The sequence below is a fragment of the Hypanus sabinus genome, chromosome X1 (genome assembly GCF_030144855.1).
Source record: "Hypanus sabinus isolate sHypSab1 chromosome X1, sHypSab1.hap1, whole genome shotgun sequence".
Classification (NCBI taxonomy): Eukaryota; Metazoa; Chordata; class Chondrichthyes; order Myliobatiformes; family Dasyatidae; genus Hypanus; species Hypanus sabinus.
Window position 1 is genome coordinate 63,090,139 of NC_082738.1, and position 20,868 is coordinate 63,111,006.

General features: G+C 43.9%; 1 protein-coding gene across 1 annotated transcript in view; it reads left to right on the forward strand.

Moving 5' to 3' along the window:
* The window catches only part of LOC132384510 (voltage-dependent L-type calcium channel subunit beta-1-like), a 98,927-nt gene extending 78,660 nt beyond the window's left edge, over nt 1-20,267 (forward strand). Inside the window, 3 exon segments of the mRNA XM_059955663.1 lie at nt 2,837-2,943; nt 7,092-7,277; nt 19,575-20,267. Of these exon segments, the coding sequence (XP_059811646.1) occupies nt 2,837-2,943; nt 7,092-7,277; nt 19,575-20,072 (791 nt within the window). The 3' untranslated portion in view covers nt 20,073-20,267.
* The last annotated feature ends 601 nt before the right edge of the window (nt 20,268-20,868 follow it).

Consider the following 20,868-nt stretch of genomic DNA (forward strand, 5'->3'; position numbering starts at 1 on the left):
GTGACATCTGGGAAACATGGAACATTGGAACGCTACAGCATGGTAAAGGCCCTTTGGCCCATAATTTGTGCTGACCTTCTAATCTTCCCTAAAATCAATCTAAAACTTCCCTCCTCCATGGCACTTCCATTTTTTTATTATCCATGTGCCTGTCCAAGAGTATCCAAATGTATCTAGGGATACTTATACCCCATATTTAGGGGCATAATGCCCCTAATGTATCTGGCTCTGCACCACCCCTGGAAGGGTATTCCACACACCCACAAGCCTCTGTGTAAGGAACTTTTCTCCAATCACCTTAAAGTTATGCCCCCTAGTATTATCAAATTCTGCTCTGGAGAAACGTCTTTGGATATCCACTCAATCTATGCCACTTATCAAATTATACTTCTGTATCAAGTCACCTCTCATCCTCCTTTGCTCCAGAGAGAAAAGCCCTAGTTTCCTCAACCTCTCCTCATAAGCCATGCTCTCCAATCGAGACAGCATCCTGGTAAATCTCTTCTGCACCCTCTCTAAAGCTTCCACATCCTTCCTATAATGAGGTGACCAGAACTGAACACAGCACTCCAAGTGTGGTCTAACCAGGGTTACCTCACAGCTCTTGAGCTCAATATAGTAATTTACCATCCTCCCTGAAAATGCCAGGACACAGTGCCAGCTTATATGTTCTCTTCCTTTAGCAGTTTCAAACAGGGTAGGAAAGGATTCTACTCCCAATAGGGGAACTTTTCCCAGGAAATGTTAATGAATACAGAATCAATTGGCTTTTGGGTCAGGCACTTTAAACTCCCCCTACCCTCTTCAATGGATGTAAGAAATTCCATGGCACTATTTAAGATTCAATTAACTTTATTTGTCACATGTACATCGAGACATCGAAACACACAGTGAAGTACATAGTTTTTACCAGCAACCAACACAATCCAAAGGTGCAGCCTATAAGTGACACCGTGCTTCTAGCGCCAACATAGCATGCCAATGACTTACTAATCCTTAGCATAACTACATCTTTGTAATGTGGGAGGAAACCAAAGAACCCAGAAGAAACGCACACAGTCATGGGAAGAACATGCAGCCTCCTTACAGACAGCACTGGAATAGAACCCCAATCTTTCAATCACTGGCACTGTAAAGCATTATGCTAATCACTACTACTAATGACCCTGATGTCAATGTTCATCTCTCAATCAGTATCACTAACACTGGTAAAGTTGATCCTTATTGCATTTCTATTTGTGGGATCTTACTCTGCATAGATTGGCTGCTGTGCTTGCCTCATTACAACAGTGTTTGCTTATCAAACGCATGTCTGTTGTGCAATCACTGCTGTAATCAGGAGTTCTGAAAGGAGTATGAGGTGCTATATGAACACACCCATTTCCTTTTGACTTAACCTGTTCTGCAGGTTTTGAAGTGGGCAGGTGTCCTCAGCCTTGAGAAGTCGGGTAGTGAAAGGAGACCAGGGCACCTTCAAGGTGAAATTCCTTATAAATACAGCACTGCTTGTGTGCTATTTGTGAGGAGATGTTCACCCCCCCATCCCCCCCCACACACACACACACACAAACTCACTTGCATGCACAGACACACACAACCATGCACACACATGCACATAAATACATATGTACAAACACCCATACACAAATGTGCACGTGTATTCTCTCTCTCTCTCTCTCTCTCTCCCTCCCTCCCTCTCCCTCTCTCTCCTCTCTCCCCCCCCCCCCAACACTGTCTTCAATCAACCTTACTGCAAGAATGGGGGAGGGGGGGTTCTCATTGAAACCGAATGAATATTGAAAGGTTTGGATAGAGTGGATGTCAGAGGACATTTCTAATAGTGGGCGAGTCTAGGATCTGCGGGCACAAGCTCAGAATAGTAGGTCGTCCCTTTAGAACAGAGATGAGGAGGAATTTATTTTGCCAGAGTGTGGTGAATCTATGGAATTCATTGTTACAGATGGCTGTGGAGGCCAAGTCATTGGGTATATTTAATGCAGAGGTTGATAGGTTCTTGATTCGTAAGGGTGTCAAAGGTTACAGGCGGAGAATGAGGTTAACAGGGAAAATAAATCAGCCATGATAGAATGGCAGAGCTGTCTCAATGGGCAGAATGACCTGATTCTGCTCTTATGTGTTATGGTCTTACTGCTCAGTGTTTTCATGTTAGAGTATGTATAGAGGCTCTTTCCAATCTGAAACTGTCTCTCCACAGTCCCATCAACCCAGAAATCAATAACGGCAATTAATATTGAGAGGTTGCTGTGTATCAGCAAATCATACTGAGGGATAGGGTTAGTGCATGTCAACCAGTTGTTGGATTCTGATGTTTTTCATCTAAGGATCACTCAGAAGTCAGGAAAGAGGCACAATATTTTTTGCTTTGTGATTGTTTTATTAAGACAGAACAAAGAAAATTGAAAAACGGACACTGATAGAGGTTTTGTAAGTGAAGGGAAAGAGAACCAAAAGGAGGTATGCCTTGTGCCAGCTCTTTTTCTGTCCTATAGATAAGAAACTTTCCATTCAAATTTGCAGAAAGAGTTAACCAATCAGATAGTCCCTATTTAAATAACATAATACCAAGAGAAGTTTCCAGAATCAAACAAATGTAACCATTTGGGGACACATGAAACAATTGCATATGCATGTTGTGACCAGCAGGAAACATACTAAACAGTTATAAAAAATACTACCAGGCATAAATTGTTAAACTGCAAAGATAATGACGATTAAACAGTAATCCAATGCAGTATTATACTGAGAATCATCGGTACAAGGGTAAATGAATAAAATGTTATTTGGTCTTACAGTTGCACATGAGTTTCATTATCTGCTTGCCCACAGGTCTTACAGCGACTGATAAAGTCACGAGGAAAATCCCAGGCTAAACATCTTAATGTACAGATGGTGGCATCAGACAAGCTAGCACAGTGTCCTCCGGTCAGTACCTCAGATTCAGCAGGAACTGTGCTTTCACAGTGACTACAAACCTCTCATAAATGCTCCAAATGTCTCGACTGTGATCATTCAGAGAGTTCAATTGTACAAATTGCACTATGGTCAAGAAATTGGTAAATCGGTTTATAACTGTCACATGTACAATGTTTTGTTTCCAGAATCAGAACAATACATAATATATTCAATAAATTACAGTAATAAATATATATGGAAAAGTCAAATAAGTCATGCAAAAAGAAAGCAGTGTTCATGAGGTAGTGTTCATGGGTTCACTATCTGTTGAGAAATCTCATGGAGTAGGGGAAGAAGCTGTTCCTGAAACAGTGAACATGTGTCTTCAGGCTCCTGTACCTCCTCTTGGATGGTAGCAATGTAAAGAGGGTATGTCATGTGTGGTGGGGGTCCTTAATGATTGATGTGATCTTTTTGATGTGTGGTTATCCATACAGATCATTTCATCACAATCAGTAAACTGAGATAGTACAAGGGAAAAGCTAAACCAGAATGCAAAATATAACGTTACATTTACAGAAAAAGTGCAGTGCACCCAGACAATAAGTTACAAGGCCATTATGAGGTAGATTGTGAAGTCCAGAACACAAACACAAGAGATTCTGCAGATGCTGGAAGTTCATTGCAATGCATGCGGACCTCAGCAGGTCAGGCAACATCTATAGAAATGAATAAACAGTCACTGTTTCAAAGTTCAAAATACATTTATTATCAAATTATATATACTATATACAACCTTGAGATTGTCTCCTTACAGGCAGACACAAAACAAAGAAACCCAATAGAATCCATTAAAAATGAGAAGACCATCAAACACCCAATATGCAAAAAAAGAACAAATTGTGAAAACAATACAAAGTAAGCAAATAATATTCAGAACTAAAGTTCATAAAGTGAGTTCACAGCCACAAAGTCAGTCATCACTGCAGTCTGTCCAGGAGCCTGTTAGTTGCAAGCCACAGCCTCAGTTCAATGCAGAGATGAATAACCTTCGCCAAACAGCAAGCTGAACCAAGCACCTCTGGCCCAGACACCCTGACCTTTTCAAACTAGCCCAGCGCTTAAATCGGCCAAACCTCATGTTGTTCCTCGCTCTCAGGCCTGGGCTCCACCCCCTCGATACGCTCTCGGGGCTGGGCTCTGCTGCCTCGATACGCTCTCAGGCCTAGACTCTGCTGCCTCAATACGCTCTCGGGTCCGATCTTTCCAATCTAGCCCAGCACTTAAATTGGTCAAGCATTGGCTTGTTCCTCACTCTCAGGCCTGGGCCCTGCCGTCTTGATACGCTGTCGAGACTGTGCTCTGCTGCCTCAATATGCTCTTGGGCCCGATCTTTCCAATCTGGCACAGCGCTTAAATTGGTCAAACACTGGCTTGTTCGTCGCTCTCGGGCCTAGGACCTGCCGCCTCGACCTGCTTTGCCTTGGATCCACAGCTTCAAGTCGGCTCCAAGTCCACTCCAGCAATGGCCAAACATTGGCTCATTTCTTGCTCTCTGGTCTGGACCCTACCGCGTTGATTTGGCCCATACACTCCATGCCACTCCATTCATGCACCTTCAAGACTACAGTCCACACCACAAAAATACCAGGTTGTACAGGTGGTTCAAAAGATCAACCCCGAAAGGGAAATTACAGGCTATTGATTGCAGCGATTTTTTTTTCCAGAAAAGAGTGTGATTAATAAAGTGGTTAGTAGTTTTGTTTGCTTCCAGTAAGATGTCACTGTGCTTCACCAACACCATCTTAAACCAGAAGCCAAGGTCCAGGTTTTTTAAATGGTGCAGGACTCCGGGTTTTTAAAATTGAAAAGTAGCCGACAAAAAGTAACAGGGAAAGAGGAAGGAAATGAGAATAACCAATAAAGCAGAAAATTCAAAGATTCAAAGTACATTTCTTGTCAATGTATATAGTATACAACCGTGAGATTTTCCTTCCCACAGCCAGCCACGAAACAAAGAAAACCCTGGAGCGTGTTCAAAGAAATACATCAAACACCCCCCTCCCCACCAATGCGCAAAAAAAATCGCGCAAATGACAAAAAAGAATTTTTAAAAACAAGCGAAGAATCACAGAATATAAAACATAAAATCAAAAGAGTCTAGGCATATTCAGTTCAGTTCAATCTAGTGCTGTGCCACTCGTTATCTGTAGACTGTCCCAAACAAAATCGCACAAAATAGCAGCAAATAAGGAGCAACCGGAAACTAGAAACACAGCACAACGTGAACTACAGAGTCCAGTCACAAACCGCAGCGATTAAACCCTGCCCAAGACCCAGGACTCCAGCACCATCCTCTGGGAGCAGCAAGCAAGCGGGAGAGAGACTAAGTGGCGCTAAACAACCCCTTCACCTTCTGCTCTCGTCTCCATGTTTTAATTGGTGGGATCGGTGAGAAATTGAGTTGATTATGGTCTCCAGGTCTCTTGGCCTCAAGGTCGCATGCTTCACTTGAAACCTTACCAAACAACCTTGAGACAGCAAAGCACCAGATCACTCAATCGGTCTGAAAACACACCAACCAAAATGTAGATCATGGGCTCCAACAGCAGCAGAACCACATTTGAAAGAAAAAGAAGACGTAAAAGAAGTGAAAGAAGTAGTTTTGTGAACTGTCTGGAGGATGTTACTCTTGATTATGTTGTTCACTGGCATCACCTTCTTTCGGAAATGGCCTCCTTTCATGCTGTAACGACTCTGTGATTCAAGTCTCTGGCTCCTTAAGTCAGGGCCTTTGAACCCAGAGATCAGCAGGTGAACCAGTGTCCCTCCAACCCACTGACACTATCAAAATGAGGCAGAACCTCCTTCATTGCCAGCAATGCACAACCTTTCTTCCCACTGTTGGTCCACAACCTGTGCCACAACAGGGAACTTGTTTCTTTCAGTTTGAACATTTGGCCATTTTCCTCCCCACAGGCAAACTAACCAACGTGGGGACAGAACAGATTCTTCCACAGCCCCGCCCACCAGCACTTCTCAGAAATAGAAATAGGAATTGACAAAGAGTACCTCCAGAAAATGGAATGTGCAGGGTTTCACCCGTTTTCCAGCTTAGGTTACTCTAGGGAACTTTGAACCTTCCCTGCCATTCTGACCCCCATTGCTGTCTATGTTATGCTTGTATGTGTAAGTTTCCTCAAGGTGCTCTGGCTTTCTCCCACATCCCAAAAGTTTGTGGGTAAATAGGTTAATTGGCCAATGCCAGCTATTGCTAATGTAGATGGGTTGAGGTATAAGGAGAACAGGTTACATGGGATGGAATTCATACTCTGGAAGTGGGCAAGGCTGGCTGTTATTTTTCATGCCCTGATACCCTTGAGAATCCGGTGCTGAGTGGCCATCCAGAACCACTAAACGCTCTGCGGGGTAAGTGTTGACAAATGGAGGGTCCCATGAGTATATATCCAGCATAGAATGTGAATTGAAATGCAGAGTCCCAGCATAGAATGTGGATTGAAATGGACAACCAGTATGCTCATGTACCAGTTATTTCCCCCAAGTTTAGAAGCTGAGGGTCCAGGGATTGTTATCAAAACCTGCAAAATAGGCTGTGTTATATTCTGTAGGTGACAGATACATTGGGCTATCACAGTTACAGCGGTGAGGAGGGCTGTGCCCAGGATGGACCATGTTGTGACCAATATTCTCTGCTGACCTTTGTGTTCATATAATTTGGAATTACCATACCAGGCCATGATGCAACCAGCAGGCTAATGTGAATGTGTTTCCTATCGTGGGGGAGTCTAGGATCAGAAGACACAGCTTCATAATAGAGGGGCAACCCTTTAGAATGGAGATGAGAGATTTCTTTTGACAGAGGGTGGTGAATCTGTGGAATTCATTGCCACAGAGGCCAAGTCATTGGGTATATTAAAGCAGAGGTTGATAGGTTCCTGATTAGTAAGGGCATCAAAGATTACAGGGAAATGGCAGGAGAATGTGGTTGAGAGGGATAATAAATCAGTCATGATGGAAAGGCAGAATTGACTCAATGGGCCGAATTAGCCTAATTATGCTCCTATGTCTCATGGTCTCCTAGGAAATATGGAATATAGGAAGAAAGAGGGTGAGTAAAAAGCTCCTTTCAACATGGGCTCCCTTTATCTCCTTTGCAGGAGATGTTTGACATCATTCTAGACGAGAACCAGCTGGAAGACGCTTGTGAACATTTGGCTGAGTACCTGGAAGCCTACTGGAAAGCCACTCATCCTGCCAGCTGCAACCCACCCAACCCTCTCTTGAACCGCACCATGGCAACCGCTGCCCTTGCTGCCAGCCCTGCTCCAGTGTCTAACCTACAGGTACAGGTCCTCACGTCTCTCAAGCGTAACCTTGACTTCTGGGGGCCAAGGGACGACGAAAACAAAGGAGTCACCGAAAACAAGGAAGCTACAAAGCAGCCAACGGAAGCAGAGGACGCAGTCTAATATGTAAAGTGCGGAAGGGAGAGGGCACACTGTGGTGGCGTTACCTGAAACTGTTCTCCCCAGCCCTCTGTCTCAATTTGCAGTCCCTATACTAGTCTGTAGCTGCATGTAGATACCAGCTAACCATGCTTTTCTTCGTCAGGAAGAACAGGAGGCTTAAGATAAGAAAGTGGCTGCCCTTTTTTCTCTTGGGCAATGGGCAGCTCCTTCCTGTCGTTAGTGCACTGTTTGTGGTTTTCCTATCGTTCCATTTCGTGTCCCGTGCTTTTCAACAGCGTGCAGAGTGCGAGCCAGCAGTTCTGCCCTAAGCACACTCTGAGCCAGTGTTTAGAGCTGGACGCACTCAGCTTCGAGGAGGTAGTCTTTGGGCAAAAGCAATGTCTGTACTCTATTAAGAGAGAGCAAACCCTTAACCACACCAAACATGGATGAGCCTATTTCTCTCAACATTGTAGAACAAGGTCAGAGGTGTCTCCACAGTCAATGCTGAGAAGCAGATCTCACCAGACGATGATGTAGACCTTTAGGCTCAAGTTTTAGTATGAGTTTAGGGAAAGGAGATATAAGTCTGGGGTAAATTGGCTATTATGTCAAACATTCAGACCTCCAGAGAACTTTTAAAATGATGGCAAACTTGTTTTAGACGCTTAGAAAGTGCAGAAATAATATTGGTGTCAAAGGTTGTAAAACAATTTGGGCAAGACTTGAGGAGTTGGGAGATGGACAGATGACAGTGGAGACATGAGAGTCTGCAGATGTTGGTATCTGAGCAACACACAAAGCACTAGAAAAATTCAGCGGGTCAGGAAACATCTACAGTAGAGCTGGATCGCTGCACGGCAGAACCAACCTGCCCTTGCCAGGGCCAGAGAGATACAGGTTCCTAGTTATACAGAGAAGCTGATAAGAAGACATAGAACATTACAGCACAATACAGGCCCCTTTGGCCCACGATGGTATGCCAATCTTTTAACCAACTCAACCAAGATCAAGCTAACCTTTCCTTCCTACATAACTCTCCATTTTTCTGTCATCCATGTTCCTGTATAAGAATTTCTTAAATGCCCCTAATGATTCAGCCTCTACCACCAGTCCCTTTGTAAAAACTTACCTCTAACATTCCCCCCCACCATGCTTTCCTCCAATCACTTTAAAATTATGCCCCCTGATGTTAGCCATTTCTGCCCTGGGAAAGAATCTCTTTACCTCTTATACACCTCTTTCAGGTCACCTCTTCGTTCCAAATAAAAAAGCCCTAGCTCACTCAATTTATCTTTATCTTCATAAAACATGCTCTCTAATCCAGCCAGAATCCTGATAAATCTCCTCTGCACGCTCTCTGAAACCTCCACATCTTCGTGATCAGAACTGAACGCAATGTTACAAGTGTGGTCTAACCAGGTTTTTATAGAGCTGCAAGCTCTTGAACTCAATCCCCCAACTAACGCACCAAAATCTCTCTTAGCCGCCCTTCAACTTGCACGGCAACTTTGAGGGATCTATGGATGTGGACACCCCCCCCCCCCACCCACACAGATCTCTCTTTTCCTCCATGCTGCCAAGAATCCTGCCATTAACCCTGTATTATGCCTTCAAGTTTGACCTTTCAAAGTGAACCACTTCACAAATGATTTATTTTGGAAGGTTGACTTTGAAGGGAGAATACAGGGCTGGTCAGATAGTGGAGACACAAGACTGCAGATGTTGGTCCTGTCATCCACTGCTCACTGCTTATCTCCCTCCAGTAGCTGCCTCCACCTTCAGCCTCCTCTTCTCCACACTACACTCCATCCACTACTCATTTGTATCTCTGTCTGCCTCTATCTACCATACATCTGCCACTGTCTCTCAACTGCAGCCACCTCTCCCTGCTTGTCATCTTTCACCCCTACTCAGCCCACCAATTCACCTCAGATTCCTGCCTCACTGCTCCCTCTCTCCTCTCTATACTGGCCATCTCAAGATTCAAGTTTATTTATCATGTGTACATCAAAACATACGTTGAAATGCATCATGTGTATTAACAACCAACACACCCAGGGGTGAGATGGGGGCAGCCCACAAGGGTCGCCACATATTTGGGTGCAACATAGCATACCCACAATGCTCTACAGAACAACACAGAACACAAAAAGCAACAAAACAACAACAGCAAAACAAGCCCCTTTCCTTCTGTTCACCCACCCATATACACAGCCCTCTAACCCCAGAACAAGCCATCTTCTTTGGCCTCCAGCTTCTAATGGGCTCACAGACATTGGGCTTTGAATTCCCCTGCTGAGTTGCAAAGATTCATAGTCATGGGTCTCCGGCCAACATGCCTCAACTTCGGATTCAACCCTCAGGCCTCAGTCCTCAGCAACAACACCTCACTCTCTCACTCTCAGTCCTGGTACAGGATTTCAATGCAAAATGTTGACTGTTCCTTTCCTACTGGAGATGCTGCTTGAGTCGCTGAGTTCCTCCAGCAGATTGTTGGTGAAAGAGCAGCTGGCCTATCAACTGCCCAACCACACCACCGATCCATCTGGGAATGAACAGGACTCCCAGATCTGCTGGTCAGCAGTGCAGCATGCCCCCATCCACCATTCTGACACATCACACTTGTGCAGCTGAAAAAGCTCCTCCCTCACAGCTGAGGTTCAACCCTTGGGCACTGTCTCTGTGGTGTTTACATGTTCTTCCTGTGACTGCATAGATTTCTTCGCAATGCTCCTGATTCATCCTACTTCCTAAAGTACAGGTTGTTGGTTGCCCCTGGTATGTGAGTAAGTGCGACAATCTGGAGTGTTACAATGGGATTAGTGAAGGATTGGTGCAAATGGTGTTTGATTGATCAGCAGTCACTGCCAGAAAGCTCTTTGCTCTGTGAGGCTTGCAGCTATCAAGATAAAGATATAAAAGATCAGCTTTATTTGTCACAGGTACATTAAAACACCGAAACATACAGTGAAATGCATTGTTTGTGTCAACAACAAACTTGGTCTAAGGTTTGTGCAAGGGACAGCCCACAGGTGTTGCCATGCTTCTGGCGCCAATATAGCATGCTCGCAATTTTCTACATGTGCATTCTACATTCTACATGAGGAAATTCATGTGGCCACTGGGAGAACGTACAAAATCCTTACAGACAGTGGCGGGAATTTAACCCTGATTGCTGGCGCTGTAAAGCGTTACTCTAACCGATACACTGCTGTGCTGATCTTCCTACAATAGTGAGTGCTGTAGGTCTTAAGTCTTTCTATGCATTTACTAATCAAACCTTATAAGTGCTTTTTCAACAAAGGTTCATGTTGAGTTAAACAACAGTATGATCTATTTGTTTCATTCAAAAACAACACAGCCGATTTTGTAAGTCACCAATGAGTGAATTATTCTCATGGCGAGAAGAGATCAGAGCTGGGGGCTCTCAAATTACCAGCAGACGTTTCCAGGTAACCAGCAAGGCAGGGTAACAATAATGATGAGTAAGTCAGGGATAAATCTGAACTTGTTGGGAAGTTACCTGAGCAAACTGTAACCCAACCCCTGAGTGAGTCAGCTCCCTCAGGAAAGAAAGAAATCACAGTGAGAAAGCAACTATAATGTTTAGGGATAAAAGTAAATAATTATTAATTTTAATATAATAATGTATTATTTTACTTTTTCACAAAACATTATTGTTGCCTTCTCATTCTGTTTTCTTTCTCAAAGTGCTGACTCACTTAATTTTTAAAATATAAATATATTATTTTACTTTTAACCGTAAACATTTTTGTTGCTTTCTCATTCTACTTTCCTGATATACATAAAGTCCCCGCCCAATAGATTTTGAGTTTTCCTATAAATCAAATTATTCACAATTCAATCAGCGCCCACAGTAACTTTGCCAGAGGTTGGCTATCTCAGTAACTTTACCCTGCACTCTTGCACATATAGTTTCTACTTCCATGTCTCAGATGTAGCTGATGCCTCTTCTCTGGAGAAAGCCTCTCAGAGACACTCAAGTGGACTTGAGTGCTGTTCTCTCCTCTCTGTCTGGATCAGAACCTTCTGCTCTCAATCCCTCTCCCAGTGGTATTGCTGCCCATTTTACTAGGATTTTTTCAAACTGACTCATGACATTTGACCAATCAAGCCTATGCTGACTCACAGAGCAATTCCATTCCCACCAAGCTAAAATAGAAGAGCACCTCATATTCGGCCTGCATAGTCTGGACACTGAATTCCCCTGTTTCAGGTGAACTATTCCCCCTCTGTGCCTTTTCTCCAGCTGATCTACCCAGTTACTTCCACACCCACTCTTGCACCCCTCAATCACCTTATTTATTTCCCCTCCTCCACCCAAACACTCCATCCCCCCCTCCACTGTTTCCATCTGCCCTCCCTACCTCCCCTAGACCATAAGGCATCAGAACAAAATTCAACCATTCAGCTCATCAAGTCTGCTCTGCCATTCCATTATCTCTCTCAACTCCATTCTCCTGCCTTCTAACAGTAACTTTGATACCCCTATTAATCAAGAATCTATCAACTTCCATTTAAATATACCCAATGGCTTGGCCTCTGTACAATGAATTCCATTCTCCTCCTTCTCCAATCCGATTCCATCACCTGCAGTCCTTTGTCACTTCCACCTGTCACCTCCGAACCTCTGTCACTGCCTCGCTCCTCTATCTGCCTGTCACTGTCCTTCACCTGTATCCACCTATCACCTGCCAGCTCTTGCCCCAAACTTTCCCCTCACCTACTTATACTATCTACCCTCTCTCTTTCAGTCAAGATGAGGGGTCTCGACACAAAACTCAGCTGACTACTTTCCTCCACAGATACCACCTGATCTGCTGAGTTCTTCCAGTTTCTTGTTTGGTTCTCCAGGTTCCAGCATCAGCACTCTCTTCTGTTTCCATTCCACAAACTAACTTTTATTTACTTACTTGCTTGCTTACTTAGAGATACAGCACAATAATAGGCCCTTCTGACCCAATGAACCCAGCTACTTGAACCTTATCCCAATTACACCCCTGTGACCAGTAACTTACTAACCAGTACATCTTTGGAATGTGGGAGGGAACTGGAGCACCCAGAGGAAACCCACACTGTCAGGGGGAGAACGTACAAATTCCTTATAGACAGCAGCAGAACTGAACATGGGTCATTAATTTTCCCTGTCATCTATTTCTCCCCCATTCCCATCAGCTCCTATCAAATTCCACCCTTCAAATGCATACTGGAGCAATTTATAGGGGCTAACTAAACCATCAGTCCGCATGTGTTTGGGATGTGGGTGGAAACCCACAGGGTCACAGAGAGAATGTGCAAATTCCACACAGTGAAGGTCAAACCCGGATCAGAGGACCATAAAAAATAGGAGCAGAATTAGGCCATTTGGCCCATCGTCTACTTTGCCATTCCATCATGGTTGATTTACTATCACTCTCATCCCCAATTTCCTGCCTTTTCCACGTAACTTTTGATGCCATTACTAATCAAGAACCTATCAACTTCAGCTTTAAGTATACCTGCTAACTTGGTCTCCACAGCCGTTTGTGGCAATGAATTTCACAGATTCTCCAGACTCTGACTAAAGAAATTCCTCCTCATCTCTGTTCTAAAGGGACATCCTTGTATTCTGAAGTTGTGCCCTCTGATCCAAAACTCCATCACTAATGGAAACATCCTCTCCATGTCCACTCTATCTAGGCCTTTCAATAGGTTTCAATGAGATCTCCCTCATTCTTCTGAACTCTAGCAGATATAGGCCCAGAGCCATTAAACACGACTCATACATTAACCCTTTCATTCCCAGAATCATTCTTTAGAACCTTTTTGCAATTCTGTATAATTTCAGCATGCCTCACGGGAGGTATCAGCCATCGCCATGCAGGTATGAAGCCAGCAATTGGCAGGACGAGGAGGTGGGCTTAGAGCAGGCTGCAGTGAGGCATCGGAATTTTAACAGTCAATAGGGAGGAGTGCCTCAGAGCAGACAACAGAGGTGTTGATGCAATCATAAAAGCCTACAGCAGGTTAGAGGGAAAAGGTTTGGAGGGGAGTGAATTTGAAAGAATATTTCATAGCATTTCATACAAAATGTTAGTGCAGCACAGCAGGTGAGGCAGTGTTCTGTGGAGGGAATGTTTCGGGCCAAGACCCTTCACCAGAACTCTGATCAGGACTCTAATGAAGGGTCTCAGCACAAGACATCAACTGTTTATTCCTCTCTAAAGATTCTGCCTGACCTGCTGAGTTCCTCTAGCATTTTGTGTGTTGCTCTGGATTTCCAGCATCTACAGAATCTCTTGTGCTTTTATAGCATCTTACATGTTCTTTTCAGGACATCTCAAAGCACTTGAAATATGCAACAGAAGATCTCTGCATAGCAAGCTCCCATAAAACATTACGTCACAGGATAATCTATTATACTTTTAGAAATACAATGAAGCTCCTTTGCTCTACCCCAAAACAGTAATGGGCTGAGAGCAAAAATAGTTCTAGAGTCATGAAGCACTACTGCACAGAAACAAGGCCTTCTGCCAAGCTATTCCATGCCAAACCATTACTGTATTCTGGCTAGTCCCATCAACCCGCACCTGGACTATGGCTTCCACATCCCTCCCACTGTCTACTTATCCAAACTTCTCTTAAATGTTCAGTTTAATGTACTCAACTCCCTCAATATTACACTGAAGCAACAGCCCAGAATTTTGTGCCCAAGTCTTTGCATTGGGACTTGAACCACAAACTCCAGAGTGAGACTGAGTGTACAACCCAGTGAGCCACAGCAGGGTAAGGTAGGGGTGGGGTGTTGGCTTGAGTTAGCTAGCTATAAGTATTCAGAGGAACTAATACATGGGTGGGAGGAGGGCCTGTGAAGCTGGCAAAGAGAAATCAGTGCCTCTTTCACTTGAGTGTGGGTGAGCTCACAGTTTAATTGGGTCACTCAACAGTGATTGTCTATACTGGAAGCCTGGGCTGAATTCAACAGTCACTGAGGCTACCTGGCAACTGCAAAACTATCTGTGGACATCTAGTTGGGATTCAAACAAGCACTCCTGAGGGCTGTACTGCTACGGCTAACCCTTTGCAAACTTAACACAAACTAATTGTTTCAGCATTAAAGGTTAGTCTTTGAGTGTTTTCCCTGCTTATCTGTGTTACTAGAGAAGAGAACATGAGAAAGGAGGAGTTGCAGTAGGTCAGCTGGTCCCACAAGCCTGCCCCACCTTTCAATATAAAGTCATAGAACACTACAGCACAGAATCTGGCCAATAGAACCTGTGCTGAACTGTTATTCTGTCTAGTCCCATCAACCTGCACCTAGACCAGAGTTCTCTATACCCCTCTGATCCAAGCTTTTCATAAACATTTCATTCAAGCCCACATCCACCACAATATGATTATGGCCCACCTGCCTCAGTGCTAAAATCTTCCTCTGTACCACAAAATAAATTGGATGGGTCCTTTACCACATGAAGGACCTTGTTCCGATATGTTGACTGTGCATCCCTCGCTGTAGATGCTACCAGACCTGCTGACCCTCCAGCAGTCTGGTTTTTTTGCTCCAGATTCCAGCATCTGCATCTCTTGTGTCTCCTCCTCTATGATAATTTACCTTGGCATTCAATTGCCTAATCTTTAAAAAATGTACCTCCCTCCACCTTAACTAATTTTAATGAGCTACTCTCCACAATGCACTTGTGCAGAGAATTTTAAATATTCACTATCCACTACAAAAAGAAATATCTATGTGTCTTGAATGACCAGCCCCTTGTAACAATGTTCCCTTGTTCAAGACTCTCACTAATGAACACATCTTAACATCTACTCGATCAAGTCCCCTCAGGTTTTTATATGTAATGATTAGCTTTATTTGTTACATGTAGGATAGGTACACACATGGATGGTAGAAATATAGAGGGTGATGGTCCTGGCGCAGGTTGATGAGAGTAGACAGTTGCAATGGTTTTGGCATGGTCTACATGGGCCATAGGGCCTGTTTCTGTGCTGTACTTCTCTATGTACATCAAAATATACAGTGAAATTCATCGCTTGCACCTGGGATGTGCTGGGCACCCCACCAGCGTTGTGATGCTTCTGACACCAACACAGCATGCCCATTACTTATTAACCCTTTGGAATGTGGGAGGAAACTGAAGCACCGGGAGGAAACCCACACGGTCACAGAGAGAACATACAAACTCCTTACGCACAGTGGTGGGGATGGAACCCCAATTGATTTTATAGCTAGTGCTATAAAGTGTTGTGCCTACCATTAAATTACAGTGCTGCCACATAAAGTCATGCCTCATTCTTCTAGATGTCAAAGAATACAATCCAAATTTTTTAACCTTCTTTGATAGGATTATCTCAAGTACTCTTGAAAATCCAATTAGCTTTTTGTGGGAAAAAGGAAGTCAAAAGTAAACAATTTTAATCTAGCTCCAACTTTGGCATTGGGTACAATGCTGGTTTTACAGCACACTCAAATTCTCTGCAGAAGTCAAACTGGTGATCTGTCTGTCCAGTCCCAAAGTCCAGCCCTAACTCAGAATCAGAATCAGGTTTATCACTGGGATATGTCATGAAATTACTGCAATATATAAGCGTACTATAAATATTATATATGTATATAATCTAATGACAGAGGGGAAGAAACTGTTCATTAAACATTAAGTTAAAACCTGGTGGAAGGATTAAATGTTCTCCACCTGAATTCAAAGTCTAAGTCAAGTTTATTGTCATCTGCACAAGTACCTCCACACACACGTGCAATGAAAAGCTTGCAGCAGTATCACAGGCACATAGCATCATATAAGCCTCATTCTCAAAAAAATCACATACACACTTTTTATACATAATTTAGATGCAGCATAGTGTAGTCAGCAAAGCATAGTGTCACACAAGGAGGCCAATCAGCCCATTTCATTCTGTGGTGGAGTGGAGAATTGCTGTCTAGTCTAATCCCACCTTCCAACACTGAAATTGTAGTCTGGTATGCCACTGTTCTGCAAGTACTCATCATATACTGTTTAAATGTTGTGATGGTATATGCTTCTACCATTGCTTTCAGGCACTGAGTTCCAGATATCTGCCACCCGATGGATGAGAAAGCTTCTAACCCTCTCTCCCCTAATCCCCCTAACCAACCTTGTACTCCCACATCCCTACAAATATCAGCCTGTGTCCTTATGGCCAAGAGAATTGAGTTCTTCTTATCTTCTTTATTAAGGTTACACAGTTAAAATAAAGAGTTCCATTCATTAATGGTCATTGATTTCCTGGCCTGGAATAAAATAAATGAGAGAATGAACAGTGCAGCACAGGAACAGGCCATTCAGCCCATTATGTATTGTGCCTGCCATGATGCTAAATGAAACCAATCCCATCTGCCTGCACATGATCCATATCCTTCCATTCCGTGGCCTTTCCCTGCATCTGTCTAAATGTGCCTCAGACAGATCTGCTAGTGATAGTGACAGCACTATCATATCTGCTTCTACCACTAACTCTGCAGCATGTTCCTGGAGTCTACCATTCTAAGGGAAATAAGCTTGCCCCACACATCTCCCTTAATCTTCCCCTCTCTCACCTAACACTATGCCCACTAGTATTTGACATTTCTACCTTGGAAAAGGACTCTGTAGGGATTGTTCCGAGGTGGATTATTTCTACAAATTTCCTGTGTAAACATCAGGAATGACAAAGATTAGGATGATCAGAAAACACTGGTACTAAGTTATGGTGGGTTCTGGGGTATCATCGTTCACAGGATATAGAACTCTACAGCACAATACAGACCCTTCAGCCCACAATGTTGTGCTGACATTTTAACCTAAGACCTTTTACCCCAAGAGCAATCTCAGAGCCTTTTCATCCCACATAGCCCTTCATTTTTCAATCATCCATGTGTCTATCAATGAGTTTCTTAAATGGCCCTAATGTATTTGGCTTGATGACCACCCCTGGCAAGGCTTCCCATGTACACCACCGTTCTCTGTGTAGGAAAAAACTTAGCTCAGGAATCCCTCTATAATTTCCTCCAAATACCTTAAAATTATGACCTCTGGTATTAGCCATTTCTGCCCTGGGAAAAAAATCGCTGGCTAGACACTTGATCTAAGCCTTCTCTCTTTTTCTATTCCTCATTCTGGCTTCTCTCTTATCCCTTCTCTTCTTATCTGCCTATCACCTTCCTTTGGTGCACCTCCTCCTTCCCTTTCTCCCCTGGTCCACCCTCCTCTCCTGGCAGCTTCCTTCTTCTTCAACCCTTTATCTTTTCCGCCTGTCACCTCCCAGCTTTTCACTATATCCTGCCTCCCCTACCCACCTACCGTTCCCTCACCTGGCCTCGTCTATCACCTGCTAGCTTGTGCACCTTCCCCTTTCTCCACCTTCTTATTCTGGCCTCTTCCCTCTTTCTTTCCAGTCCTGAAAAAGGGTCTTGGCTTGAAATATTGACCATTTATTCCACTCCATAGATGCTGCCTGAACTGCTGAGTTCCTCCAGAATTTTGTGTGTGTTACTCTGGATTTCCAATATCTGCAGAATCTCTAGTGTTTATGATCTATGCCTCTTATCATCTTGTACACTTCTATCAAGCCATCTCTCATCTTCTTTTGCACCAGAGAGAAAAGTCCCAGCTCATGCAAGCTATCCTCATAAGACATGCTCTTTAATCAGGCAGCATTCTGGTAATCTCCTCTGCACTCTAAAGCTTCTACATCCTTCCTATAATGAGACAACCAGAACAGAACACAATGTACAGAACATAAGTGCCAATTAGAGGAAAAGCTAGCAAACAGAAAGTGCTTGGGTATCTATCAAACAGCAGCTTAATAAATCTACAGGCTCAGCTTTTGTTGTATCTGGCTTCTCTAAGTCTTGGTTACTCAGAGGTAGTTCTTTTATCTCCATTTCGCAGTGGTTTGTGCTCAGAGAGGTTAAAATAACAAATGCCCCAGGGTATAAACCTCTCCCAGGCAGACTATGATCTGTTCTGGACTTTGCCTGCCGCAGCTGAGCGAGGTTCAGCTGGACCGTAGAAAGGCTTGGGATTCACAATGGTATTCTTGCTGCTGCTGCTACCTAAGGCAGCTTGACACCCCATCAAACCAAAGTTCAAAGTAAATTTTTATCAAAGTACTTATATGTCACCATATACTTACTACCTGAGATTTGTTTTCTTGAAGAGCAAAGAAACACAATAGAATCAATAAAATACTGCTTATAAACAAAAACTGGCAAATAACCATTGTGCAAATGAAAACCAATTGTAACCTTCCCAACCTCTGACTACTCTGAGATAGTAAAGCCTACATAATCTTTTCTTGTAAAATCATTTCAGACTTTCACTTCCAAATTTTATGGGGTTTTTTGTTACGCACATGGGCTTTTATCGCTTTTTTCCTTTAGCCCTCGCAGGTGCAGTGACTGCTGTTGGAATCAAAGCAAATTTCATGCATGCATCTCAATGTGGCTCAGGTGGTGAGGCTGTGCAGGTCTGAGTACATCACTGCTTGGTTGGGCTCTCAGTACGAGCACCATAACACATCCATGGATGCCCACTGGGCATAAAAATTCAGCCTTCTCTTCAATCACCTTCAGAGGAGAGAAGCCAAGGAATTTAGGGAAAAGGATAAGATCCCTTTTCATTACCAACTCCTCCTGAAGTTGGTTTGGGAGCATATGATCTTAGTGGTACCCTCACGTGGTCACACAGTACTATCAGCAAGGAAGTTCAACAACGGCCCTCCTGCTCTAGCCTGGCTGGGTTCCTTCCTGACACCTAGTGCCGTGGACAAGGATTTCTTCTTCCAAGGAAGTCCTTGTCTCTCTAAGAAGCCCTTCTTCCAAGGTCTTTTCCACCCTCACAACCCTCATTATTTCAGCCAAGTAGCCTTTAGGGCCAGTTAATTTTCACAATGTGGCAGTGATATTAACTTATTTCTAGCTCAGGTTTATTTCTTAAATGCTTTATCAGAGTGCATTAACATTGCTTGAACAGAGTTGCATAGTTTTAACACAAAATTGAGCTTAAGAATGAGGCGATGGGATTGTTAGTGGCGGCTGGCCTGGGGTAATAATCTGCTGTAAGAGAATGTATTTGTCATTTATGGCTAACAACTATTTGTTTTCCACCCATCTCCTCACCCCCATTCCTCTCTGCATGGTGTGCCGTTACTAACTAGGGTTCCTACTTAGTGCATGGAGAACAAGCCATTGACTGTTCGAGCCCTGATCAGACAGATTTGCATGACTATCAAAGTGACTCTGCCAATCAGCCCTACCTTCGCTCGGCATCCTCCACACCTCAGTACACCCATCACCTGCGTGCCACCTCCCGAGCTCTCTCCCGCCAGGATACCTTTGACTTGGAGATGCAAGGCAGCCGGGACTCGGCTTACACCGAGCCGGGGGACTCCTGCATGGAGACGGATCCTTATGATGACCCAGAGCACTCGGAAGACCCTCAGGGTGCTCCGTGGCGTGGGATGGCTCAGCAGCAAGTCCAGCACCAGGAATCGTGGGGTGAGGAGGAGGAGGAGGAGATGGACAACGGCAACTACAGCAGACGGCAGAGGAGTCGGCTGCGAGCCAGAGACCACTACCGACAGAAGGACGAGGAGGTCTTGAACCGGAAACAGGGCGACCTGGAGGAGTGGGACCGTGATGTGTATATTTGTTAAAGTGCACTAGGGCCTACTCACTGCTCCCACCCCAAAGAATTTGTTATCTTGTAGTGGTGCCACTTGCTCTGTTTCATTGTCCAATCTGAAGAAGAGACTATCATGTTTTTTAGCAATTGGTGCATTCATCTTGCCAAGCCCTCTATCAATGCCAATAGGGAGTTACTGATTGACGGAGGTGCTTCTTCCGGGAGAAATTTGCATACAGTATCATGCCCTGCCCACACCCCTCTCCCTTTGCTCTTAATGCCTCGCTACAGAGTCTACAGGGGTTTGATTATATGGACCAGATATGGTGCACTGTTAACCCTTTTAAGAATGGACACGTCTGATAAACATGCTTGAATTGTTTTTGTGCACCCATCTGCGACAATTCAGCACCAGTACTGCCAAGAGACCAGTTCACCTGATTTAGCTAGCTTAGAACTGAGAAGCCTACATACCAGCCAAAGCCACATCTCTCACAGCCTTGACGGGATGTTTTTTTAACTCTGTCCTCTGCCAGGTTAGCAAGTTGTGAGGTGAAAAATACAAATGTAAACACAAAACTAAGCATTAAAGCATGAATAAATAGAGGGAAACTTTGAAAACAAAATGGCTCTAACTTTTACGACTGTCTCTGACAGCACCCTCTTGTTTACGTGAATTTACGAATTAAGAGTGGCCTTGGAGAAGGTGTGAGGAAGAGTTCATGTTTTCTACACTGTCCTCCTACTTAACCCACTCTCTGCATCTTTAATAGATGATGAGATGCTATTTAATAAACCCTTTCCTTGTCTGCCTCTTTCTGCCACCC